The following is a 25,690-nucleotide window of genomic DNA, read 5'->3' on the forward strand; positions in this document are numbered from 1 at the left end:
GAAGCTGGGTTGGCGGTTTGTGGGGCCCTTCAAAGTCCTGAGAAGATTGAACGAGGTGTGTTACAGGTTACAACTGCCAATTGAGTATAAAAATATTAACCCCTCGTTCCATGTGTCTCTTCTCAGGCCGGTGGTAGCTGGCCCACTCCAAGAAGATGAGATAGGAGAGACCCCTCCGCCCCCTTTGGACATCGAGGGGGCCCCGGCGTACAGGGTCCGGACCATCCTGGACTCGAGGCGCCGGAGGAGTGGTCTCCAGTATCTCGTGGAGTGGGAGGGGTACGGTCCGGAGGAACAGTGCTGGGTGCCCAGGGGGGACATACTTGATCCATCCCTCCTGACTGAGTTTCACCATGGGCATCCCACGCGCCCGGGTCCGCGTCCTCCTGGCCGTCCCCGAGGCCGGGGTCGGCGCGCGGCTGGGGCCGCGCGTCAAGGGGGGGGTACTGTCACGGTTTCGGCCGAGGCTGCTCCTCCTCCTTGTTCGGGCAGGCTTCGGCATTCGCCGTCCCCGGAGTATTAGCTGCCACCGATCTATGTTTCTGTGTTTGATTGCTTTTGTCTGTCTGTCACACCTGTGTCTGTTTGAGTGTTGATTATGTGTCTTATAAGTTCCTTGTTTTGCTCTATGGTCATTGTGTGTTGTTATTTTTCCGTCGCCTCTTGTATTTCTGATACGTGTTTGTTTTCTGTATCATTTTTCTATGTTTAGTGTTTTACGCGTGTGCGTAATTTTCCCTCGCCTCTTCGTGTTATTCGAGGTCGGGGTGTACACTATTGCTTTTGAGACTATTAAAAGTCTTGTTGGACTAAACCTCTGCTTCCTGCGCTTGACTCCTCCACCACATCCACGACGGTTTTATGACAAGGGGTGGGTGATCACACATACATACACACACATACACACAGAAACAGACACACACACACAAATCCACAAGTGAATTGTCCTCACACCACTGAACAGATAGACCATAACAGAACAGAATGAAACTGTCTGGAACAGAATGAATGGAAAGTGACAAGTGTACTGTGGTCACATTGTGTAGTGTCCTGAATGCTGAGTCGTGCCTGGTGGTCACCAAGGAGACTAAGGTCAAAGATAAGATTAGAGCTTTAGAGCAGAGGAAAACACCACATAATGGACTTTTAATGATGATTATGATGATGATAACGCCTACCCTAATCAGCAGGCAAGATAGTAAAGCACAATACATGATTACAACTGTGACATTACAATTGTATGATCTGGGGAATTGGTGTGTGTAAACTAGTTAAGTTGACAGGGGGTATAGATCATTGAGATGTTTTATAAGCTATTACAGTGTTACATATACACACTCTATGGTACAGTAGCACAGATAGGGCGTGGGAGAGAAGGACAGGGTGGTTAAAAGCTTGCTGGTTGTTTTAATATCACGTTCTGAAAATGTATATCAGGTGAAAAATGGAAGCAACCATTTGTAATACAGAGTATTTAATAATCTCTGACTAAGGAGAAAGAAACCACTTGCAGCATGTGGCCAGTGTTGATGACATCAGCAAAGATGGGTTAGAGCATCATTGTTTATGTCAGTTATGAAATACCTATTAGATCATGCTCCAAAGTATTTCTTAGGCCAGGAATATGCCATGAAGAGATTATTAAACTGTTCTTCTCCCATCCCCCTGAAATCCCACCACTCTCACTGTCTCTCTCCCTTTCTCTCCACAGCTCACACCCTCCTGCCTGGCTGCTTGGCAGACTGAGCAAGGACGTGCTCACTCACACCTCGGGTTGCAAAGGGAGGGTATACCAGTAAACTATCAGAATTTGGGTATCTTTCAAGGATTTTATGTAATCTATCACAAGACATCTTGTGGCCCTTCTGGGTACTTCAGATTATCACAGGTGTCTGTAATTATCTCTGGCCCTCTGTGTGGCCTTCACATGTAAAATATATGAATTAATTAAACAACATGATTTTAAAATCAAAAATAGAATGACAAAGTTTAAAACATTATCCTAAATATAAACCATCAACTCAGTGTTTAATATGAGGGTTTCAGCATGAAATATTTTTGTATACTTTTATTTATTTTATTATATCAATATGTATTTGTTGTCAATGTTTCGGTGTCAAACTGGAGGCAGTCAATAGTTGGAAGATTTGTAGAGGTAATTGAAAATAATGCCATTGTTGATTAGATGCTTTTTTCATTAATTAGGCTATTTTCTCTTGAACCATATGGTCTATCTACTAGAAACTAATGGACAATACGGACACATATTTAACAAATGAATACTATATACCAATACATCTGTTTCAAGTTATTCAAGTATAAATTACTAATGTTACGATAGATTGCCATAGATTTTCTGTTAATTACCAAAATTGCTGAAGATTCTGGTAACTTTAGTAAATGATCAGTAGCTTTGCAACCCTATTCACACCTCAGTACCTCTGATTCTCCCTACTACAGCCCCCCTCCCCCCTGCCCTGTCGATATCTGTTGCTTACACTTGTTTAACAAATATCTGATAAGCTTAAAACGTATCAGGGTAAGAGATCAGATCAGACTGTTGCAGGTATCTGGTAATAATAAAAGTGATAATTTACGATTCGATTTTTATTAGGATCCCCATTAGCGACAGCTATTCTTCCTGGGGTCTGACACAGAACAGCAATTGTAATCACACACAGCATGCTGTTTATTCTCCTGTTATAATGAAAGAGAAATGGTGTGTGATTGTGACAAGCAAGTCTAGCAAGGGGCAATCAGTTTCATTTTGTATAGCTCCTTTCAAAAAAATATATGTCAGAGGGCTTGTGATAATTAAACTGAAGATGCAAGCGAAGGTGTGTGTGTGTTTGTGTGTGTGTGCATGCGCGCTCTATTTCTCCAGGGCCGAGTCTACTATCATTCATTATCACTTTCAACCAGCAGAGGTAAGTGGACACTGCTGGTGTCTAATCAGTTATCATATCTATTTGTGCTGACTCACAGTATCACGGCCACACACTGTGAACCTCAAAGTTGGTTTTCTCAATGTTGGTTTTCACTTCAAATCACTTAACATTGTTAAACCGATTTTTGGATAGTCTGATCATGTGAACAGGGTTTTTCACCAGGTCTATTGCCTACAATGGGTTGTCTTAAATCCGAGAGGGCAACAGTGAGAGTATCCTACTAAATCAATAAACAGATCAATTCCATTTATTGGATCCACACATACATGCCAGCCCCAGAATTGAGAATTGGAGCATGCCAAATAAGACTATTACTGTTCCCTGCACCATTAGCAGTAACGTGTTAGTAAATAATTCACAGCTGAGCCTGTGTGTGTGTGTTTGTGTGTTTGTGTGTGTTAGTGTGTTTGCGAGTGTGTGTGTGTGTTTCACCAGCCTTAGGTGGTAATAGGTGGATCAGTACTGAGTCCTAATTACATAATGAGCTGCTACCTGGCCTTGGATGCTCTGTCCGACAGGTAGGTACTGTATGTGGCAAGACAGGTTCCTTAAGAGCACTCAGGCTAATATACTGTATACTAATATACAATAATGTTGGGAATGTGGACAATGTTCTCTCCTAAGAATTATTATGACATGGACAAACTATTTTGCCTCGTAACAAACATTACACTGCCAAACCCACCCCAAAAATACTTCTATCATGTAATGGAAATGTGTGTGTGTGTTTACATAGACCACAGATGTGGGATGTTCGTCTGTCACTTCCCCTTTGATCCAAATGGTGTAACTGTTTATTTCCCCAGTGCTCTACCCTACTTTGAGGGAAGCCCGGGGGACGTATGTCCTTGAGAGAGAGAGAGAGAGCTCTGGGGGCCTCCCAGAGTCATATATTCCTTAAAGTTAGAATCCTTAATTGAAACAATAACAAAGTGGTCACCCCACCTCTCTTTTGGTAAAAAAGCTGAGGGATGGGTCTGGAGAAATGTAACCACTCTCAAATTCATACACCGAGCTATGGATGCAAGGACTGACCATCCATGATATCAAAATGATGTTTTGAGGCAATACAGAGTTTGTTTACATTTACTTTGTTTACAAACATCGTATTTAAACAAGCTTATATTTTGGGTTCTGATGGGGTGCGACAGTTGATCTATGTTCATGAGGCATTTCTAAGTTATATTCTTTAAGAATCAATGGGTATATTCATTAAGTCCAAAAATGGATGTAGCAATTAACGATTCTAGCTTTAATATATGGCTCTGGTGCCTCCTAGCATTTTATGTTTATTGCTGTGGGATGTCAGCTAACAGAGGAACAAGCTTTTGACAGTTTCCACCCACCTGCTACAGTAAATTAGTGTATGGTGATGGAACTGAGCTAAGTGTCATGACAAATGACTTATAATTTACCTAGCTAAAGACATACTGATTGTCTCAAGGGAAAAAGAAGCACCAATTTCACACAGTCATACACAGTCTGGGGTAGAACTCTTCACAGTTTCAAAGAGGGAAATGTGAATGTTGCATCCCCACACAAAACAGCCTGAGCTGAGATGAAGTGGAGAGATATTTTTTTCTCTCTCTCTATTGACTCTTCAGTAGCAGAACCCAGAGGATGCATTAGTAGCCACCAGGTTCATTAGAAAGTAATATGTTTCCATAGCAACCAGCTCTTGACTTTCACTTTCAGGAATTCACTGATTTTACATATCAATCTAATCTCTGAGGATATAAAGCTGAGGAATCTATCAGTCGACACTGTCAAAAATATTATTTTATGTCTAAAATAGGCTAATGTGATCTAATGTGTACCGATCTCTAAAAGCACAATGGAATTGACACATTCCGCACATGCAGGAATTTTTATGTATTTCTAATTTCACAATGGAAAAACTTTGCCTTGAGCCAAGCATATCAAGTAAATCAACATGTCACACAGCTGCAGTGTTGCCCCAATGTACCCAAACCCTCTCTCCTGTTCTGGCATGAATCAGGAAGAACTTTATAGGTACACTGACATTAAATGCTGCCTATTCTTTGTGACAACCTTAGGAGGTGACCTGTTGTACAAAAAAACACCATGTTCATTGTATTTAGTGGAAGTTGGAGAACAAAGACATTCTGAATGACGACAAGGAAGGAAGCAGCTGCGGCTAACTGTTCCCAAAAAGCTGCCCTGTTTTTGTTAATTATTATCCAGAAAGCTAAGAGGTCGGAGCATCTCTCTCTAGCCATGGCCAGAAAAAACAGACGTGGCCTTCAGGGTCAGTGGCCGCTGTCTTTGGGACTGCTCTGCTTTGTTGAGGTAGCAACACGTGAGCAGTTCTGTACCTCACGCTAAATCCAACACAGCCCCCGGGCCAAACTCAATGGAGCCTTTGTGTAAGAGGCTCAGTGCTGTTTAATACAGCTATAGCACAGACTGGATCAAGCTTACAGGAGCCAAATGCATCAGCCCACCTAGCCCCGATTCTCTCTGTGCTCCCAGCAGCCAAGCATAAAAACTTTGACAAACGTGAGAAATAATACATAATATCAAAATATAATTACACGTGCATCAGGAACTCATGGCCCAATAATGTAGGTTAGGGAACTTCTGTTCACATTTTGAACCCTTTCAAGTCTCTTTTTTCTTATTAATTTACAGCTGAGAGCAACCTAAAATAAACAGCCTAGATGGGAGATCTAGAGGAGGGTGACAACACACCAGAGTGATAGCTGGAGTGGTGTTGCGCAACACCTTGGGTACACGCGTGTGGAGGTCAACTAACCAGCAACTTTGCAGCTCTCTTGGGCTCTTTTTCTGAAGGGAAGACAAAAATAAAAAATAAAAAATAACCTGACTGACAGACAAAGTGCCTCCCTCCACGAGCGTCCCTCCGGAAAAATGTGTCACCAAATGCACACTTTGTTCTGCCCCGCATTCCATCTCTTTCTTTTGGGCCAAAGCCTTTTAACCCAAACCCTTTCATTGTCTTTGTCTGGTCTCTCACTCTTGTGGTTTTCAGTCACAGTAGTGTCAGGGGCCAGGGAAATACAGGTGTATGTCATGCCACACTGCTGAACGTAAAGCTAATCTTTATCAGTAACAGAGAGCAGCATAAATAGGATTAGTGCCAGCTTCACTTCAAGAGTCACTCTAGTACTTTGTTCAGTACACATATTTTTGTGTAATACAAAATACGTTTGTGATAACCAACTACAAAACCCCCAACAAACTTGACTTTTCTTACAAATTGTTATGCTGGGATCAGATGAATCCTAGAGCCCAACAAATTATACAATAATATTCATAGAACCAACCCAGAGCTAAGCTCCACTGCGGTAGAGCTGGTGTTTTTAATCTAACCACTGACAATACCAGGATTATAATGCTACTCTGCTGGATCAGTACAGTCAGAAGGCATTCATTCAAAATCTCACCACAGCAGCTTTACTAACTTACACTAGAGCCATAAAGGAGAAAATACACATTACACGCGTACTGTACACAACACGACAATAATGCATAATACAAAGCTGATACTGCACTATTCACCATGCACACAGACAGACATGGCTTCCAGAGAGCCCACCTGCACAGCCTCTCACATTAACAATTAAAAGAGGATGAGCAACCTGATCTCTCCAATGGACAAGTCACTAGTGGAACAAACACAGGGAGAATATAGCCAAGCCAAGAGGGATAGGGCGCCGAGGTATCATGTGGGGCCATCTTGAGGAGAGGGGGGGGGGGGGGGGGGGGGGGGGGGGGGGGGTTGTGTGGGTGGTGGCATGGCAACTAAAAATCAGTTAGAGGGTCTGTCTCTTTCCAAATGCACAATTTTAGGAGTTGCTTTCCACAAACTACCAGCAAAACACACCTGCTACAGTAACAGGTGGCCAATGGTTAGGCCTGCTCTAATATTTACATAAAGGGCTTATCAAGATAGACCAAAAGCTATGGACTATGAAAGGTTTATATGCTATGAAGGGTTTATATTTGGAACATTATAATAGGGAAATAAAGGTATGAGCGTCAACGGGCAAGGTGAGGCCAAGCAACCAGATGCTGTTTAGCCCCAGCAGTCATCAGAACATCATTCTCTGCCTCTGGCCCTCTGAAACACAGACAGACCTGAGTTTCTTCTTCAGAGATTATATCCAACCCATAAACTAAACCCCATATTCACAGCTTTTAAAGAACTCCCAGTCTGGCCTGCTCTGAGTTGGAAATTATTTTATGAAGCTAGTCAAGAGAAAATAGTACATAATACCAATAGCATCATAACAGTCATTGAAGAGCAGTCATGGAGTGGTTCGCTTTAGAGATATTATGGCTGTGTTCCATGACACTAAATAATGCACCCCCCCACCCCCACCCCCACCCCCTGTAGAATGACAGACAGTGTCTCCTAACAGACTTTCCTGAAACTGAAGTTGCATCGCAGTATTGTATCTATCATCATGAAGTCTTGGTTTACACTGTGCCCCAAGGTGAAGAAACCAGAGAAGATACTTACAACTGATATTGATACATTCAAGTCTTTGTTTTCCACTTAGACAAAAAAATGTAAGGCATGCTCTGGGTGTTTTCTTTATGCATTTTTTGACTGTGTGTTGTGGTTGACTTGTGGATTTAACATACCATGTGTTATAAAAACATTATGAAGATCCAAATGAGCATTACTGAGAGAATGTGGCCTATACAGTAGGCTGCTATAAGTCAGACATGTAACGAAGTTAAACTAGAAAACTGGTTGGTTGTCATCAAGTTTCAGGATTTCAATTATGTCATTATCATGCTTTTGTTGGGATGGAAATCCCCTAAAGCCTAATTTCAGATTTAATTCACAACCAGAAATAAGTCATGGAGACTATCAAAGGCACTTACATAGCCAAGATACTCACCATGTTTCTTTACAGCCCTTGGGGCCTGTATTTTGTTTCACAGAGAGTTCACAGCAAATTACAGTAGAAGCCTGTGCTACTTTATGGGCTCCTGTAGGTCAGCTACCAATAGCCAAATGTACCCTCAAGAGACACCTACATGGTCGGGCAACCTGTAGCTTTGGGCTTTCTGTTAATAAACGGCCACATTGTACTTTTTCATACATTTAAAAGTGAGTCAAACATTCAGATACTATATTCCAACAACTGCATACTTCAGTCAATGTAGAAGCACAGATTCTTGACAAGCGTCACCGCGCGCGATGTGATGACAGACCGCTTATTAAAGGATGGCTACCTGTCAACCGCCTAACCTGACAGACAGAGGAGCGCGTGTAAAGGGATCTTCTCTTACCTTTATTCCTTGTTGTTGAGTGGTTAACGTCAATTTGGTTTCATCCAACAGTAAAACTTCACAATAAAACTCCTCCTGAGCAGCACAGAAGCAACTCATGTCTTTTTTGGGGGGAAGGATAAAGCAACACAGCACTGATTTAGCGGACTTCTGTCAATTCAATGATAAAATAGTATTTATACGAAATTATGGACTAATGTTGGGAGTAAATAAAAGTCAAATTCATCAGGGGTTTTTCTTCAATAAAACACTCCTTAGTCAGTCCTTGTTTTGTTTATGATCTGCAAAAAAAGACAATTATAGAATTATCAGAAGACATTGCATTGAAACGAACCTTTAGGCCAATAAACTAGTCACAATACTGTAAAAATGCGTATAATAACAACATATTGTAGTTTTATTAGGGTCCAAATAGGCTACACACCTTTGTGCTCTCTCCCAAATAATTGCGAAACCTTTTGCTTTGGCTTGCAGGTTGTTCTTTCAACAAATCAGCCTCCTTTAAATGTTCAGCTTTGGGTACAGTATGTGAAGCCTATTTCTTTATAAGCCGTAGTTTATAGTTATTTCATTTTCATTAAAAACTGGATAACTCCCAGACCGCAAGGTTCCTTCCCTTTATTGTGTCCAATAAACACGAGTTATGCGCTCTTCAGTGCCCTCCAGCTCCAATATTCATAGATATGCAAGAAAAATATGAATTCCTTTCAATGTGATCCGCTTTTTGAGCTCCAAGTCTTTAATTTGTACTTGTCTTATATCCAGCAATCCTACTAAAAGTGAAGACAGAGGCGTACCCTGCACATGTCCTGTCGGTTTCGAAAAATGAGCTAAAGTCTCGCCACTCTTCAACATTGCAGACAGCCCGTTGCTAAGGAGCGGTGCCCATCTTTCACGACAAAGCTTCCGGACACAAAATGACTCCGCCCCTCTGGACTTTCCACCAATTGAAGCCATACGGACAATATGCATTCATAGATAATACAATCCTGCCACCTGTCGGAGATTTGCAAAGTGGTCTCTCTCTCTCTCAATTCAATTCAATTTAAGGGCTTTATTGGCATGGGAAACGTATGTTAACATTGCCATAGGCAAGTGAAGTAGATAGTAAACTAAAGTGAAATAAACAATAAATATTAACAGTAAACATTACACTCAGAAGTTCCAAAAGAATAAAGACATTTCAAATGTCATATTATGTATATATACAGTGTTGTAACAATGTGCAAATAGTTAAAGTACAAATGGGAAAATAAATAAACATACATATGGGTTGTATTTACAATGGTGTTTGTTCTTCACTGGTTGCCCTTTTCTTGTGGCAACAGGTCACAAATCTAGCTGCTGTGATGGCACACTGGTTTTTCACCCAGTAGATAAGGGAGTTTATCAAAATTGGGTTTGTTTTCAAATTCTTTGTGGATCTCTGTAATCTGAGGGAAATATGTGTCTCTAATATGGTCATACATTTGGCAGGAGGTTAGGAAGTGCAGCTCAGTTTCCACCTCATTTTGTGGGGAGTGTGCACATAGCCTGTCTTCTCTTGAGAGCCAGGTCTGCCTACGGCGGCCTTTCTCAATAGCAAGGCTATGCTCTCTGAGTCTGTACATAGTCAAACCTTTCCTTAAGTTTGGGTCAGTCACAGTGGTCAGGTATTCTGCCACTGTGTACTCTCTGTTTAGGGCCAAATAGCATTCTAGTTTGCTCAGTTTTTTGTTAATTATTTCCAATGTGTTAAGTCATTCTCTTTTTGTTTTCTCATGATCTGTTTGTGTTTGTGAACAGAGCCTCAGGACCATCTTGCTTAGGAGACTCTTCTCCAATTTCTCTGTAGGTGATGGCTTTGTTATGGAAGGTTTGGGAATCGCTTCCTTTTAAGTGGTTATAGAATTAAATGGCTCTTTTCTGGATTTTAATCATTAGCGGGTATCGGCCTAATTCTGCTCTGCATGCATTATTTTGTGTTTTTTGTTGTTCACTGAGGATATTTTTGCAGAATTCTGCATGCGGAGTCTTAATTTGTTGTTTGTCCCATTTTGTGAATTCTTGGTTGGTGAGCGGACCCCAGACCTCACAACCATAAAGGGTAATGGGTTCTATAACTGATTCAAGTATTTTTTGCCAGATCCTAATTGGTATGTCAAATTTTATGTTCCTTTTGATGGCATAGAAGGCCCTTCTTGCCTTGTCTCTCAGATCGTTCACAGCTTTGTGGAAGTTACCTGTGGCGCTGATGTTTAGGCTGAGGTATGTATAGTTTTTTGTGTGCTCTAGGGCAACGGTGTCTAGATGGAATGTGTATTTGTGGACTTGGCAACTAGACCTTTTTTGGAACACCATTATTTTTGTCTTACTGAGATTTACTGTCAGGGCCCACGTCTGACATAATCTGTGCAGAATATCTAGGTGGTGCTGTAGGCCCTCCTTGGTTGGTGACAGAAGCACCAGATCATCAGCAAACAGTAGACATTTGACTTCCGATTCTAGTAGGGTGAGGCCGGGTGCTGCAGACTGTTCTAGTGCCCTCGCTAATTCGTTGATATATATATTGAAAAGGGTAGGGCTTAAACTGCATACCTGTCTCACCCCACGGCCCTGTGGAAAGAAATGTGTGTGTCTTTTGCCAATTTTAACCGCACACTTGTTGTTTGTGTACATGGATTTTATAATGTCATATGTTTTTCCCCCAACCCCACTTTTCATCAATTTGTATAGCAGACCCTCATGCCAAATTCAGTCAAAAGCTTTTTTGAAATCAACAAAGCATGAGAAGACTTTGCCTTTGTTTTGTTTTGCTTGTTTGTCAATTACGGTGTGCAAGGTGAATACATGGTCTGTCTTATGGTAATTTGGTAAAAAGCCTATTTGACATTTGCTCAGTACATTGTTTTCACTGAGGAAATTAACTAGTCTGCTGTTAATGATAATGCAGAGGATTTTCCCAAGGTTGTTGTTGACGCATATCCCACGGTAGTTATTGGGGTCAAATTTGTTTCCACTTTTGTGGATTGGGGTGATCAGTCCTTGGTTCCAAAGATGCCAGAGCTAAGGACGATGTTAAAGAGTTTAAGTATAGCCAATTGGAATTTGTGGTCTGTATATTTTATCATTTCATTGAGGATACCATCAACACCACAGGCCTTTTTGGGTTGGAGGGTTTGTATTTTGTCCTGTAGTTCATTCAATGTAATTGGAGAATCCAGTGGGTTCTGGTAGTCTTTAATAGTTGATTCTAAGATTTGCATTTGATCATGTATATATTTTTGCTGTTTGTTCTTTGTTATAGGGCCAAAGAGATTGGAGAAGTGGTTTACCCATACATCTACGTTTTGGATAGATAGCTCTTCGTGTTGTTGTTTGTTTAGTGTTTTCCAATTTTCCCAGAAGTGGTTAGAGTCTATGGATTCTTCAATTACATCGAGCTGATTTCTGACATGCTGTTCCTTCTTTTTCCGTAGTGTATTTCTGTATTGTTTTAGTGATTCACCAAAGTGAAGGCGTAGGCTCAGATTTTCTGGGTATCTATGTTTTTGGTTGGATAGGTTTCTCAATTTCTTTCTCAGGTTTTTGCGTTCTTCATCAAACCATTTGTCATTATTGTTACTTTTCTTCGGTTTTCTGTTAGAGATTTTTAGATTTGATAGGGAAGCTGAGAGGTCAAATATACTATTTAGGTTTTCTACTGCCAAGTTTACACCTTCACTATTACAGTGGAACATTTTGTCCAGGAAGTTGTCTAAAAGGGATAGAATTTATTGTTGCCTAATCGTTTTTTGGTAGGTTTCGACACTACTTTCCTTCCATCTATAGCATTTCTTAATATTATTCAGTTCCTTTGGCTTTGATGCCTCATGATTGTGTATTGCTCTGTTCAAGTAGACTGTGATTTTGCTGTGGTCTGATAGGGGTGTCAGTGGGCTGACTGTGAACGCTCTGAGAGACTCTGGGTTGAGGTCAGTGATAAAGTAGTCTACAGTACTACTGCCAAGAGATGAGTTATAGGTGTACCTACCATAGGAGTCCCCTCGAAGCCTACCATTGACTATGTACATACCCAGAGTGTGACAGAGCTGCAGGAGTTGTGACCCGTTTCTATTGGTTATGTTGTCATAGTTGTGCCTATGGGGTCATATGGGGGAGGGAATGCTGTCACCTCCAGGTAGGTGTTTGTCCCCCTGTGTGCTGAGGGTGTCAGTTTCTTGTCCAGTTCTGGCATTTAGGTTGCCACAGACTAGTACATGTCCATGGGTCTGGAAATTATTGATTTCCCCCTCCAGGATGGAGAAGCTGTCTTCATTAAAGTATGGGGATTCTAGTGGGGGTATATAGGTAGCACACAGGAGGACATTTTTCTTGGTTGAGATTATTTCCTTTTGAATTTCTGGCCAAATGTAAAATGTTCCTCTTTTGATTCATTTAATAGAGTGAGTGAGGTCTACTCTATATCAAATTAGCATACCCCCCGAGTCCCTTCCCTGTTTCACACTTGGTAGTTTGGTAGATGGGACTACCAGCTCTCTGTAACTTAGAGGGCAACCAGTCTCCTCTATACCATGTTTCTTGTAGGATTACAATGTCTGTATTTCCGATTTATTTGGTGAAGTCCAGGTTCCTGATCTTTAGGCCAAGGCAGATGACCTCAGGCCTTGGATATTCCAGGATGAGATTGTGAAGGCTTTGTGTTCCATAAAGTGTCTAATGTTGTTGGTGGTGTGGTTTGGCCTCAGGCCAGTAATTGTGAGCAGAGCCTGCTGAGCATCTGGTACATCCCATTGGCTTGGGCTAGTGTAAGAGTGGGGGTTGGGCCTGTTTGCCTGTTCACGGCCCTCTTTGCGGGAGTGGGGGGAATGGGTTGGGTAGAAGGGGCATAGGTCTGATCTGAGGGGGCCTAAATGGGGTGTGGGCATGGTTGACTTGGGGGGGTGTTAATTGGTTGGGGGGGGGGGGTCCCGCAGGTCTGGGAGAGTGTCTCGCTGGTCTGTTGCTCTCTCGCTCTCTCTTTCTCTCTCTGTGTGTGTGTGTTTGTGTGTGTGTGGACATTGGCAGGCTATATATCATTTAACATTTCAAGCCACCCTGTAGGCTACTGTAAATTGCAGTGAGATAATATTGCAACTTGATTTGGATGTTTTCAGTGGCCTAGCCATAGGCCTAAACTACACGTTTTTTAGAGCAAGTGCTACCTTGCTTTATCCTGACCTCTGCTGGTTGGTCTTTGCCAATGCCTTCCTAGAAAAGAGAGGTAGGAAGCAATAAGATGTTGATTACAGTTTTGCACAATGTCAAGAAAAATACATTGGCCTTGCAAAATATGTAAGAGTAGGCTATTACTCAATTGTCATTAAGTGATACAAATATTGATAATGTCGTTGTCTTCACTGGGCTTATTGTCAATAAGTCATCCTTCCCATCCATTCATCATTCAGTTTCAATATACTGTATGGTCAGTGTGGTATGCACAAACATGCAGGGATGAAGATTTTTTTTTAAGGGTGTAGATGTGTATTATGTGTCAAAGATGGACTAATGCATGTCAAGTACTTCTGTGTGTAGTTGTTATAGCCTAATATGAATTGGCCTACTGTATTCATACTATAACAACACAGAAGTCCTTGACATGCAGAATACACAATTGAATAAGAGGTCATTGTTGCCACTTGCCAGTTAAAGGTATTAGGCAGATCTACTTGCTTTCAATTACTTTTGCTGAAAGTGGGTCAGTAGACAGTGGTGTAAAGTACTTAAGTAAAAATACTTGAAAGTACTACTTAAGTAGTTTTTTGGGGTAACTGTACTTTACTTTACTATTTATATTTTTGACAACTTTTACTTTTCTTTCACTACATTCCTAAAGACAATTATGTACTTTTTAGGCCATACATTTTCCCTGACACCCAAAAGTACATTACATTTTGAATGCTTAGCAGGACAGGAAAATTGTCTAATTCACACACTTATCAAGAGAACATCCCTGGTCATCCCTACTGCCTCTAATCTGGCGGACTCACTAAACAGTGTGAGTGTTGGAGTGTGCCCCTGGCTATCCATACATTTAAAAAACAATACAATTGTGCCTTCTGGTTTGCTTAATATAAGACATTTGAAATTATTTATACTTTTACTTTGAGTTTTGATACTTAAGTATATTTTAGCAATTACATTTACTTTTGATACTTAAGTATATTTAAAACCAAAATACTTTTAGACTTTTACTCAAGTAGGATTTTACTGGGTGACTTTCACTTTTACTTGAGTAATTTTCTATGAAGGTGTCTTTACTTTTACTCAAGTACACTGCTCAAAAAAATAAAGGGAGCACTTAAACAACACAATGTAACTCCAAGTCAATCACACTTCTGTGAAATCAAACTGTCCACTTAGGAAGCAACACCGATTGACAATAAATGTCACATGCTGTTGTGCAAATGGAATAGACAACAGGTGGAAATTATAGGCAATTAGCAAGACACCCCCAATAAAGGACTGGTTTTGCAGGTGGTGACCACAGACCACTTCTCAGTTCCTATGCTTCCTGGCTGATGTTTTGGTGACTTTTGAATGCTGGCGGTGCTTTCACTCTACTGGTAGCATGAGACGGAGTCTACAACCCACACAAGTGGCTCAGGTAGTGCAGCTCATCCAGGATGGCACATCAATGCGAGCTGTGGCAAGAAGGTTTGCTGTGTCTGTCAGCGTAGTGTCCAGAGCATGGAGGCGCTACCAGGAGACAGGCCAGTACATCAGGAGACGTGGAGGAGGCCGTAGGAGGGCAACAACCCAGCAGCAGGACTGCTACCTCTGCCTTTGTGCAAAGAGGAGCAGGAGGAGCACTGCCAGAGCCCTGCAAAATGACCTCCAGCAGGCCACAAATGTGCATGTGTCTGCTCAAATGGTCAGAAACAGACTCCATGAGGGTGGTATGAGGGCCCGACGTCCACAGGTGGGGGTTGTGCTTACAGCCCAACACCGTGCAGGACGTTTGGCATTTGCCAGAGAACACCAAGATTGGCAAATTCGCCACTGGCGCCCTGTGCTCTTCACAGATGAAAGCAGGTTCACACTGAGCACATGTGACAGACGTGACAGAGTCTGGAGACGCCGTGGAGAATGTTCTGCTGCCTGCAACATCCTCCAGCATGACCGGTTTGGCGGTGGGTCAGTCATGGTGTGGGGTGGCATTTCTTTGGGGGGCCGCACAGCCCTCCATGTGCTCGCCAGAGGTAGCCTGACTGCCATTAGGTACCGAGATGAGATCCTCAGACCCCTTGTGAGACCATATGCTGGTGCGGTTGGCCCTGGGTTCCTCCTAATGCAAGACAATGCTAGACCTCATGTGGCTGGAGTGTGTCAGCAGTTCCTGCAAGAGGAAGGCATTGATGCTATGGACTGGCCCGCCCGTTCCCCAGACCTGAATCCAATTGAGCACATCTGGGACATCATGTCTCGCTCCATCCACCAACGCCACGTTGCACCACAGACTGTCCAGGAGTTGGCGGATGCTTTAGTCCAGGTCTGGGAGGAGATCCCTCAGGAGACCATCCGCCACCTCATCAGGAGCATGCCCAGGCGTTGTAGGGAGGTCATACAGGCACGTGGAGGCCACACACACTACTGAGCCTCATTTTGACTTGTTTTAAGGACATTACATTACAGTTGGATCAGCCTGTAGTGTGGTTTTCCACTTTAATTTTGAGGGTGACTCCAAATCCAGACCTCCATGGGTTGATAAATTTGATTTCCATTGATAATTTTTGTGTGATTTTGTTGTCAGCACATTCAACTATGTAAAGAAAAAAGTATTTAATAAGATTATTTCATTCATTCAGATCTAGGATGTGTTATTTTAGTGTTCCCTTTATTTTTTTGAGCAATGTATGTACAATTGTGTACTTTTTCCACCACTGTCAGTGGGCCTACTGCCATATTTAAATCAAGTAAGTTGGTAGGCTACAAAAAAAATTCGGAACACACAGATATCAGATAGACAGGAAATATGTAAACACTGCTTATCTGTAAACAAAGTCAATCTCAGATTTTATTTTCTTTCTCACGGATTGAGGGCGGGTCCCCTTTGCGCATCATCATCAAGCATGCGCGCAAGCTGACAGTACAGACAACATGGCATAACGAAGGAAGCAAGCGTACGAAGAAAAAAAACGGAGGAAGACACAAAAGGAAAAGTTTACTTGAGTCTGAAGAGTGTGTAGCACTTCAAAGTTTATAATGGACCCTCGTTTGAAGTTAGTTCCGCGGTTTTGATAGGGACATTTCACCCTGGAGTGCGTCTCTAGAAACGTATTGGTGCAGAGAGGAGCGAATGTTGATACAGGTAAGATAATTTACCTAAGCTAAATATTAGCTCGCGAGCTAGCTATCTTAGTTCATTAGTTAGCGAGCAATCTGCTAACGTTACTCATTAGCTAGGAGGCAGCCTGTTGTTTTGACTGGAACAAAACTGCACATTAATCTGGCAACGCAACAAGTACCTCGGGTACGCCTTTTCAACCGGGTAGGACTCGAACTCATGTAAACTATTTTGAGCATGGCTATGAAAATGATCAGGCATAAAAGTTATCCGTTTAACTTGCGTGCTAGCATCTGATGTAGCCTACATTTAGCCCAGGCTACTGCTAGTTGTCGGGAATGCAGCATAGAAGAGGACACCACTTTTTTTGCACCTTTTGAAGCTTTTTTTGCACGTTAAAATGATGTACGTCCACGTTTTTAAATAACCGAGCAGCGTTCAGTGCAGTACATTATTTGAAAGTTTCAATTTGAGTGTCACGAGTCTTTTACAAAGTTTGGCTATGTTCGAAGAACTTACTACAATGTTATGTTGCAATTTGCCACTTACTTCACGATCCACAAAGTTTGTCTTGCTTTCTACTTTGTTTCCAGTAGGCAGGGCAAACCGGTTTAGGTGATTTCTGGGCCATCATCAAAATAAATAAATCACAGCATGTTTTTGGACTCAATCAACAGTTTATACCTGATTAAGTACAATTCCATTGGAAATTAATGTTTCAAGTTCTGTTTATATTCCTAACACATACGTTAGAAATGATACTGTCGCTGCTTCCTGTTAACAAGACATAATCATAAATTGCCTAAACATCAGACTGTTACTCCATGGTCTGTCTAAAAGAAGATGCTGTAAAAAAGACACAATAGTCTCTAGGTTGGTTCTGTCGCTTGTATTTTCAATCTCGACGCATTGCATGTGATGCACAATATGTAAACAATAGCCGGATGTAACCGAACATAGTCAACAGAAGCACGTTTCCTCGCAATCAGCTGGAAGTGTTTGCCATTCGGTCTGTTTGTCACATGTGAATTGCATTAGTATTAAAAATAAAAACCGGAAGTACAAACCGATATACATACCAGGGTCCTGAAAGTTGGGTTAATAACACTACCAGTTGAAATGTTGTCAATTTTTGTGCAGCAGAAGGACAAACCACACAGATAACTGGTATGAAACTATCACAATTCAAAAACGACCACAATTCAAAAACTGTTTTGTCAATCACTCCGACTATCTCGTGGAAATCAATTGCGCAAGAGATGAGGTTGCACGTTCTCAAGCTCAAAAACGACACAGAATCAATGAATAATGTGTAAGTCACTGGTTAGAGGACAATTTGTAGAAGACTGCTAGCTGCATTTTGAAGTGTTGCATTTTGATTGAAGTGGGTCCAGGGTTCTACACAAACTTTTGACATTTTTCAGTTGGTGGCACCAGCACATTATTTGGTCGCACCAAGTTTTGTATATATTTTTTATAAATAATTGATAACCTGGCCTGTGTCCCATAATGTGCCTGCATTTCATACAAAACCAGGCTAATAATGACTAGCCATCTTTTTTAAATGAGTATGCCAGTGTGTTCTTACGTTAATTTGGATTAGGGTTGGGCGGTATCCAGATTTTCATACCCTGGGATTTACAGTATGACCGGTTTAGTACACAAGGTGGCACCAAAAAGCCCATTTGGCGTCTGTTACCAGAATGGTAACAAAATTAGCACAAGTAATAGCACATTTTCATTAGAGAAAATAAACAAATTGCAAAGACAGGCAATCCAGCTCATAAAGTTTTACATGTATACACTGAACGAAATATAAATACAACATGTAAAGTGTTTGTCCCATGTTTCATGAGCTGAAATAAAAGATCCCAGAAATGTTCCATATATACAAAAAGCTTATTTCTCTCAAATGTTGTGCAGTAATTTGTTTACATCCCTGTTAGTATTTCTCCTTTGCCAAGATAATCAATCCACCTGACAGGTGTGGCATATCAAGAATCTGATTAAACAGCATGATCATTACACAGGTGCACCTTGTCCTGGAGACAATAAAAGACCACTCTAAAATGTGCAGTTTTGTCACACAACACAATGCCACAGATATTACATTTACGTCATTTAGCAGACGCTCTTATCCAGAGCGACTTACAAATTGGTGCATTCACCTTATAGCCAGTGGCATAACCACTTTACAATTGTATATTTTTTTTATTTTTTTTGGGGGGGTAGAAGGATTACTTTATCCTATCCCAGGTATTCCTTAAAGAGGTGGGGTTTCAAATGTCTCCGGAAGGTGGTGAGTGACTCCGCTGTCCTGGCGTCGTGAGGGAGCTTGTTCCACCATTGGGGTGCCAGAGCAGCGAACAGTTTTGACTGGGCTGAGTGGGAACTATGCTTCCGCAGAGGAAGGGGAGCCAGCAGGCCAGAGGTGGATGAACGCAATGCCCTCGTTTGGGTGTAGGGACTGATCAGAGCCTGAAGGTACGGAGGTGCCGTTCCCCTCACAGCTCAATAGGCAAGCACCATGGTCTTGTAACAGTTGCGAGCTTCAACTGGAAGCCAGTGGAGTGTGCGGAGGAGCGGGGTGACGTGAGAGAACTTGGGAAGGTTGAACACCAGACGGGCTGCAGCATTCTGGATGAGTTGTAGGGGTTTAATGGCACAGGCAGGGAGCCCAGCCAACAGCGAGTTGCAGTAATCCAGACGGGAGATGACAAGTGCCTGGATTAGGACCTGTGCCGCTTCCTGTGTAAGGTAGGGTCGTACTCTCCGAATGTTGTAGAGCATGAACCTACAGGATCGGGTCACCTCCTTGATGTTAGCGGAGAACGACAGGGTGTTGTCCAGGGTCACGCCAAGGCTCTTCGCACTCTGGGAGGAGGACACAACAGAGTTGTCAACCATGATGGCGAGATCATGGAACGGGCAGTCCTTCCCCGGGAGGAAGAGCAGCTCCGTCTTGCCAAGGTTCAGCTTGAAGTGGTGATCCGTCATCCATACTGATATGTCTGCCAGACATGCAGAGATGCGATTCGCCACCTGGTTATCAGAAGGGGGAAAGGAGAAGATTAGTTGTGTATCGTCAGCGTAGCAATGATAGGAGAGGCCATGTGAGGATATGACAGAGCCAAGTGACTTGGTGTATAACGAGAATAGGAGAGGGCCTAGAACTGAGCCCTGGGGGACACCAGTGGTGAGAGCACGTGGTGCGGAGACAGCTTCTCGCCACGCCACTTGGTAGGAGCGACCGGTCAGGTAGGACGCAATCCAAGAGTGAGCCGCGCCAGAGATGCCCAGCTCGGAGAGGGTGGAGAGGAGGATCTGATGGTTCACAGTATCAAAGGCAGCAGACAGGTCTAGAAGGACAAGAGCAGAGGAGAGAGTTAGCTTTAGCAGTGCGGAGAGCCTCCGTGACACAGAGAAGAGCAGTCTCAGTTGAATGACCAGTCTTGAAACCTAACTGGTTTGGATCAAGAAGGTCATTCTGAGAGAGATAGCAAGAGAGTTGGCTAAAGACGGCACGCTCAATAGTTTTGGAAAGAAGGGATACTGGTCTGTAGTTGTTGACATCAGAGGGATCGAGTGTTGGTTTTTGAGAAGGGGTGCAACTCTCGCTCTCTTGAAGACGGAAGGGACATAGCCAGCGGTCAAGGATGAGTTGATCAGCGAGGTGAGGTAGGGGAGATGGTCTGGAGAAGAGAGGAGGGGATAGGGTCAAGCGGGCAGGTTGTTGGGCGGCCTGCAGTCACAAGTCGCAAGATTTTATCTGGAGAGAGAAGGGAGAAAGAAGTCAAAGCATAGGGTAGGGCAGTGTGAGCAGGACCAGCAGTGTCATTTGTCTTAACAAACGAGGATCGGATGTCGTCAACCTTCTTTTCAAAGTGGTTGACGAAGTCATCCACGGGGGGGGGGGGGGGGGGGGAGGAGAATGTGGCAAAGAGCTTCCTAGGGTTAGAGGCAGATGCTTGGAATTTAGAGTGGTAGAAAGTGGCCTTAGCAGCAGAAACAGATGAAGAAAATGTAGAGAGGAGGGAGTGAAAAGATGCCAGGTCCGCAGGGAGTCTAGTTTTCTTCCATTTCCGCTCAGCTGCCCGGAGCTCTGTTCTGTGAGCTCGCAATGAGTCATCAAGCCACGGAGCTGGAGGGGAGGACCGAGCCGGCCGGGAGGATAGGGGACATAGAGAGTCAAAGGATGCAGAAAGGGAGGAGAGGAGGGTTGAGGAGGCAGAATCAGGAGATTGGAGGGAGAAGGATTGAGCAGAGGGAAGCGATGATAGGATGGAAGAGGAGAGAGTAGCGGGAGAGAGAGAGCGAAGGTTGCGGCGGCGCATTACCATCTGTGTAGGGGCAGAGTGAGTAGTGTTGGAGGAGAGCGAGAGAGAAAAGGATACAAAGTAGTGGTCGGAGACATGGAGGGGAGTTGCAGTGAGATTAGTAGAAGAATAGCATCTAGTAAAGATGAGGTCAAGCATATTGCCTGCCTTGTGAGTAGGGGGGGACGGTGAGAGGGTGAGGTCAAAAGAGGAGAGGAGTGGAAAGAAGAAGGCAGAGAGAAATGAGTCAAATGTAGACGTAGGGAGGTTGAAATCCCCCAGAACTGTGAGGGGTGAGCCATCCTCAGGAAAGGAACTTATCAAGGCGTCAAGCTCATTGATGAACTCTCCAAGGGAACCTGGAGGGCGATAGATGACAAGGATATTAAGCTTAAATGGGCTAGTGACTGTGACAGCATGGAATTCAAATGAGGAGATAGACAGATGGGTTAGGGGAAAAATTGAGAATGTCCACTTGGTAGAGATGAGGATTCCTGTGCCACCACCCCGCTGACCAGATGCTCTCGGGGTATGCGAGAACACATGGTCAGACGAGGAGAGAGCAGTAGGAGTAGCAGTGTTTTCAGTGGTAATCCATGTTTCCGTCAGCGCCAAGAAGTCGAGAGACTGGAGGGTAGCATAGGCTGGGATGAAGTCTGCCTTGTTGGCAGCAGAACGGCAGTTCCAGAGGCTGCCTGAGACCTGGAACTCCAGGTGGGTGGTGCGTGCAGGGACCACCAGGTTAGAGAGGCAGCAGCCACGCGGTGTGAGGCGTTTGTGTAGCCTGTGCGGAGAGGAGAGAACAGGGATAGGCAGAGGCATAGTTGACAGGCTGCAGCAAATGGCTACAATAATGCAGAGGAGATCGGAATGAAATGAACTAAACATCTGGGAAAGGAGAGAGCGGGGCCTCCCTCACCACAACTCCCAAATATAACTCTCCCAACTTCCACTTTAGAAATTATAATTGTTGTAAACTACAGCGGTTCAATGTTTCTAGGAATAGACTCTAACTTACTTTATTCAGCTAGCTAACTTGGTACAGTATTCTTCCATGGAAAACCGCCCAGGGCACCGTATCCTATGACGCCATAGCTAACTAGCATGCTAGCATCCAATAACACACGGTTTAGCACCAATACTTGGTTACAACAAACTACCGATAGTGTGTTAACACACTAAACAGATAATTCGTGTCCGTGTCTAGTTCCTTTCATAACGCAGCAATAATTAAACGTTGGCTAGCTAGCACAAAGTCAGTCATGCTAGCTACACAAGTGGACTACACATCTAGAATGTTCAGAAAGGGAAGCTTTATGTTGCAAAATTCTCATTGACTAAAATTATATTGTATTTAGCTGCTACAGTACTGCTAGCTGGTAGTGTTGGCTAGCTAGCAATGGCTGTGGTGTTGACTTTGTTTGAAAAACGGCGTCGCTGCGAACGAATGTAGCTGGCTAAAATGATATTGTATTTAGTTTCTACAGTGCTGCTAGCTGGTAGTGTTGGCTAGCTAGCAATGGCTGCTGTGTTGACTTTGTTTGAAAAACGGCGTCGCTGCGAACGAATGTAGCTGGCTAAAATTATATTGTATTTAGTTGCTACAGTACTGCTAGCTGGTAGCGTTGGCTAGCTAGCAATGGCTGCGGTGTTGACTTTGTTTGAAAAACGGCGTCGCTGCGAACGAATGTAGCTGGCTAAAAGGATATTGTATTTAGTTGCTACAGTACTGCTAGCTGGTAGTGTTGGCTAGCTAGCAATGGCTGCGGTGTTGACTTTGTTTGAAAAACGGCGTCGCTGCGAACGAATGTAGCTGGCTAGCTAACCTCGATAGTTTCTCTATACTACACCTTTATCTTTGATACAAATACAACTATGTAGCTAGCTAACATTACACTAATCAAATCGTTCCATTGTAATGTGTCATATTACCTGCGGAGCGAAGTACAGCATGACTACTCACCTCGCCATCCTCATCATGACCTCATCATGAGATATCTCAAGTTTTGAGGGAGGGTGCAATTGGCATGCTGACTGCAGGAATGTCCACCAGAGCTGTTGCCAGAAAATGGAATGTTCATTTCTCTACCATAAGCCGCCTCCAGTACGTCCAACCGGCCTCACAACCGCATGTAATGTAACTGTGACCAACAGATGCATATTTGTATGTCATGTAAAATCCATAGACTAGGGCCTAATTTATTTATTTAAATTGACTGATTTCCTTATGAACTGTAACTCAGTAAAATCTTTGAAGTTGGTGCATGTTGAGTTTATATTTTTGGTCAGTATGGGTAGGAGCTACCGAATGTCATTTTTGGTGAGTTTGGACATTTTACAAGCAGATGTGAACGAGAGGCATTGTGCAAATGAACTAAGTTTGGACGCATGCTTGTCTGAAGGAAGAGCAGTACTGGCTCTCCAGCAGCATGTCTATACGCTGTGTCTGTGTGGAGTCTGAAGTCGCTAGGGCAACAGGCCAGCCTGCTCAGAGAAGAGGGGGGATGATCAGACTGGCTGAGAACGGAGAGGATGAAAAAACACAAGGAAATCAAGAAGTCAGTGGCAGCTGTACAAATAACTCATCCAAAGGGATTTGACTTCTCAAACACGGCAGAAAGCGAACACAATATGATGCCCTGTCACCTTATTAATTCAGCCACTTACTTAGAAAGCAAGTTAAACTTAGGGGCCGTGTTAACACAGAGTTCTGGGTTTTTCACGCAGGAAAAAAAGAACGCATAAATAGCTTGCTGTGTTTTGTAAACACAGATCTAAAATGCTTCTTATTGTAATTTCTGCTCTGCATCAGACTAATATTGTGCTTCAGCTGCACTTCTAAACTCGGATGAGAATTCACGAACGGGCATTCTATCAGCAGACAGCGCTCTAACTGATGTGTAGCTTCTTTTCTCTGGTACTTTTCTTGGTTTCTCCTGTAAAATGAAGATTAACTTCAAGCAAAACATTAGCAAATGTAGCTGGCTACGTTCTTTCTATGATAGGCCTAAACATTGGAAATATGTCCATGCATTGTTTTTGCAAAACATACCTTGCTTTTTCATTGTAAGTTTGTCTACTGTGGCTGCTAGCCAAATAGCGTTGCACTTCTGTTGTCATCTGATGAAAATGAAGCTACTTTTGGCCAAATGTGTATTTTCTGTGAACGAAAACTATAGTTTCACTTCCCTGATCACTCTATTGAAGCAAAAAAAACACTGACTTTTAAAATAAAACGCAACCCCTGTCAATACACAGCTGGAGGGGCTTTCTCCCTTTGTGCTATTTACAAACAAGTTGACCCCAGGTATTTACTTAAAAAATAGCTACAAATATTAAAATGTTTTGGAAAATCTTCAGAAATACTGTCGTTTCAGTGGTATTGGAAAAACCATTCCGTGGCTACTTATACATTCCCTGGTATACTGTGTATACGATATACCGCCCAAGTCTAATTTGTATATATTTACTGTAACAGCAAAGAAAAGAGACTGTTAAAATAATGTATTTATTGCAGATTTCAAAGGATTTAGGAGATCAGGTTTTTGCTCTCAAAATCACACTATTTTTAATAGAGCATCCAATTTTGTGGTTTTTCTAAATCCACAACAATGCTTAAACCACGGGGGACTCTTTGAGGTCTGGGAAAAATCAGAGGAATATATATATATATATATAATGTATATATATACTACCGTTCAAAAGTTTGGGATCACTTAGAAATGTACTTGTTTTCGAAAGAAAAGCAATTTGATTGTCCATTAAAATAACATAAAATTGATCAGAAATACAGTGTAGACATTGTTAATGTTGTAAATGGCTATTGTAGCTGGAAATGGCTGATAAAAAAAAAAAAAAAAAAAAAAAAGGAATATCTACATAGGTGTACAGAGGCCCATTATCAGCAACCATCAGTCCTGTGTTCCAATACCACGTTGTGTTTGCTAATCCAAGTTTATCATTTTAAAAGGCTAATTGATCATTAGAGAACTGGCCAATGAAAGATTAAGATGGGCAGTCTGAGATATGGCTTTTTCTTTGCAACTCTGCCTAGAAGGTCAGCATCCCGGAGTCGCCTCTTCACTGTTGACGTTGAGACTGGTGTTTTGCGTGTACTATTTAATTAAGATGCCAGTTGAGGACCTGTGAGGCGCCTGTTTCTCAAACTAGACGCTCTAATGTATTTGTCCTCTTGCTCAGTTGTGCACTGGGGCCTCCCACTCCTCTTTCTATTCTGGTTAGAGACAGTTTGCGCTGTTCTGTGAAGGGAGTAGTACACAGCGTTGTACGAGTTCTTCAGTTTCTTGGCAATTTCTCGCATGGAATAGCCTTAATTTCTCAGAACAAGAATAGACTGACGAGTTTCAGAAGAAAGTTATTTGTTTCTGGCCATTTTGAGCCTGTAATCAAACCCACAATTGCTGATGCTCCAGATACTCAACTAGTCTCAAGAAGGCCAGTTTTATTGATTCTTTAATCAGCACAACAGTTTTCAGCTGTGCTAACATAATTGCAAAAGGGTTCAATTAGCCTTTTTAAAATTATAAACTTGGATTAGCAAACACAACGTGCCATTGGAACACAGGACTGATGGTTGCTGATAATGGGCCTCTGTACGCCTATGTAGATATTCCATGAATAATCAGCCGTTTCCAGCTACAATAGCCATTTACAACATTAACAATGTCTACACTGTGTGTCTGATCAATTTGATGTTATTTTAATGGACAAAAAAAAAAATTCTAAGTGATCCCAAACTTTTGAACGGTAGTGTATATTATTTTGTGTACAGTAGTTACCCTTTAATTGAGATGCACACCAGCCAGCCAGTT

General features: G+C 42.6%; 2 protein-coding genes across 3 annotated transcripts in view; one reads left to right on the forward strand and one right to left on the reverse strand.

Annotated features, from left to right (window-relative positions):
• The window catches only part of epb41l4a (erythrocyte membrane protein band 4.1 like 4A), a 122,456-nt gene extending 113,384 nt beyond the window's left edge, over window positions 1–9,072 (reverse strand). For both annotated transcript variants that reach the window (XM_084159652.1, XM_084159653.1), the window contains exons 1-2: window positions 8,662–9,072; window positions 8,238–8,518 (exon numbers count right to left, since the gene is read on the reverse strand). In XM_084159652.1, coding sequence (XP_084015778.1) covers window positions 8,238–8,336 — 99 coding nt within the window. In that variant the 5' untranslated portion in view covers window positions 8,337–8,518; window positions 8,662–9,072. The remainder of the gene's footprint in view (window positions 1–8,237; window positions 8,519–8,661) is intronic.
• A 7,274-nt stretch (window positions 9,073–16,346) lies between these two features.
• Window positions 16,347–25,690, forward strand: part of LOC311128689 (adenomatous polyposis coli protein-like) — a 68,331-nt gene continuing 58,987 nt past the window's right edge. Inside the window, exon 1 of the mRNA XM_084160921.1 lies at window positions 16,347–16,566. The gene's annotated coding sequence lies outside the window, so the exon portion shown is untranslated. The remainder of the gene's footprint in view (window positions 16,567–25,690) is intronic.

This window comes from Coregonus lavaretus (genome assembly GCF_964263955.1).
Source record: "Coregonus lavaretus genome assembly, chromosome: 4".
NCBI classification, from domain to species: Eukaryota; Metazoa; Chordata; class Actinopteri; order Salmoniformes; family Salmonidae; genus Coregonus; species Coregonus lavaretus.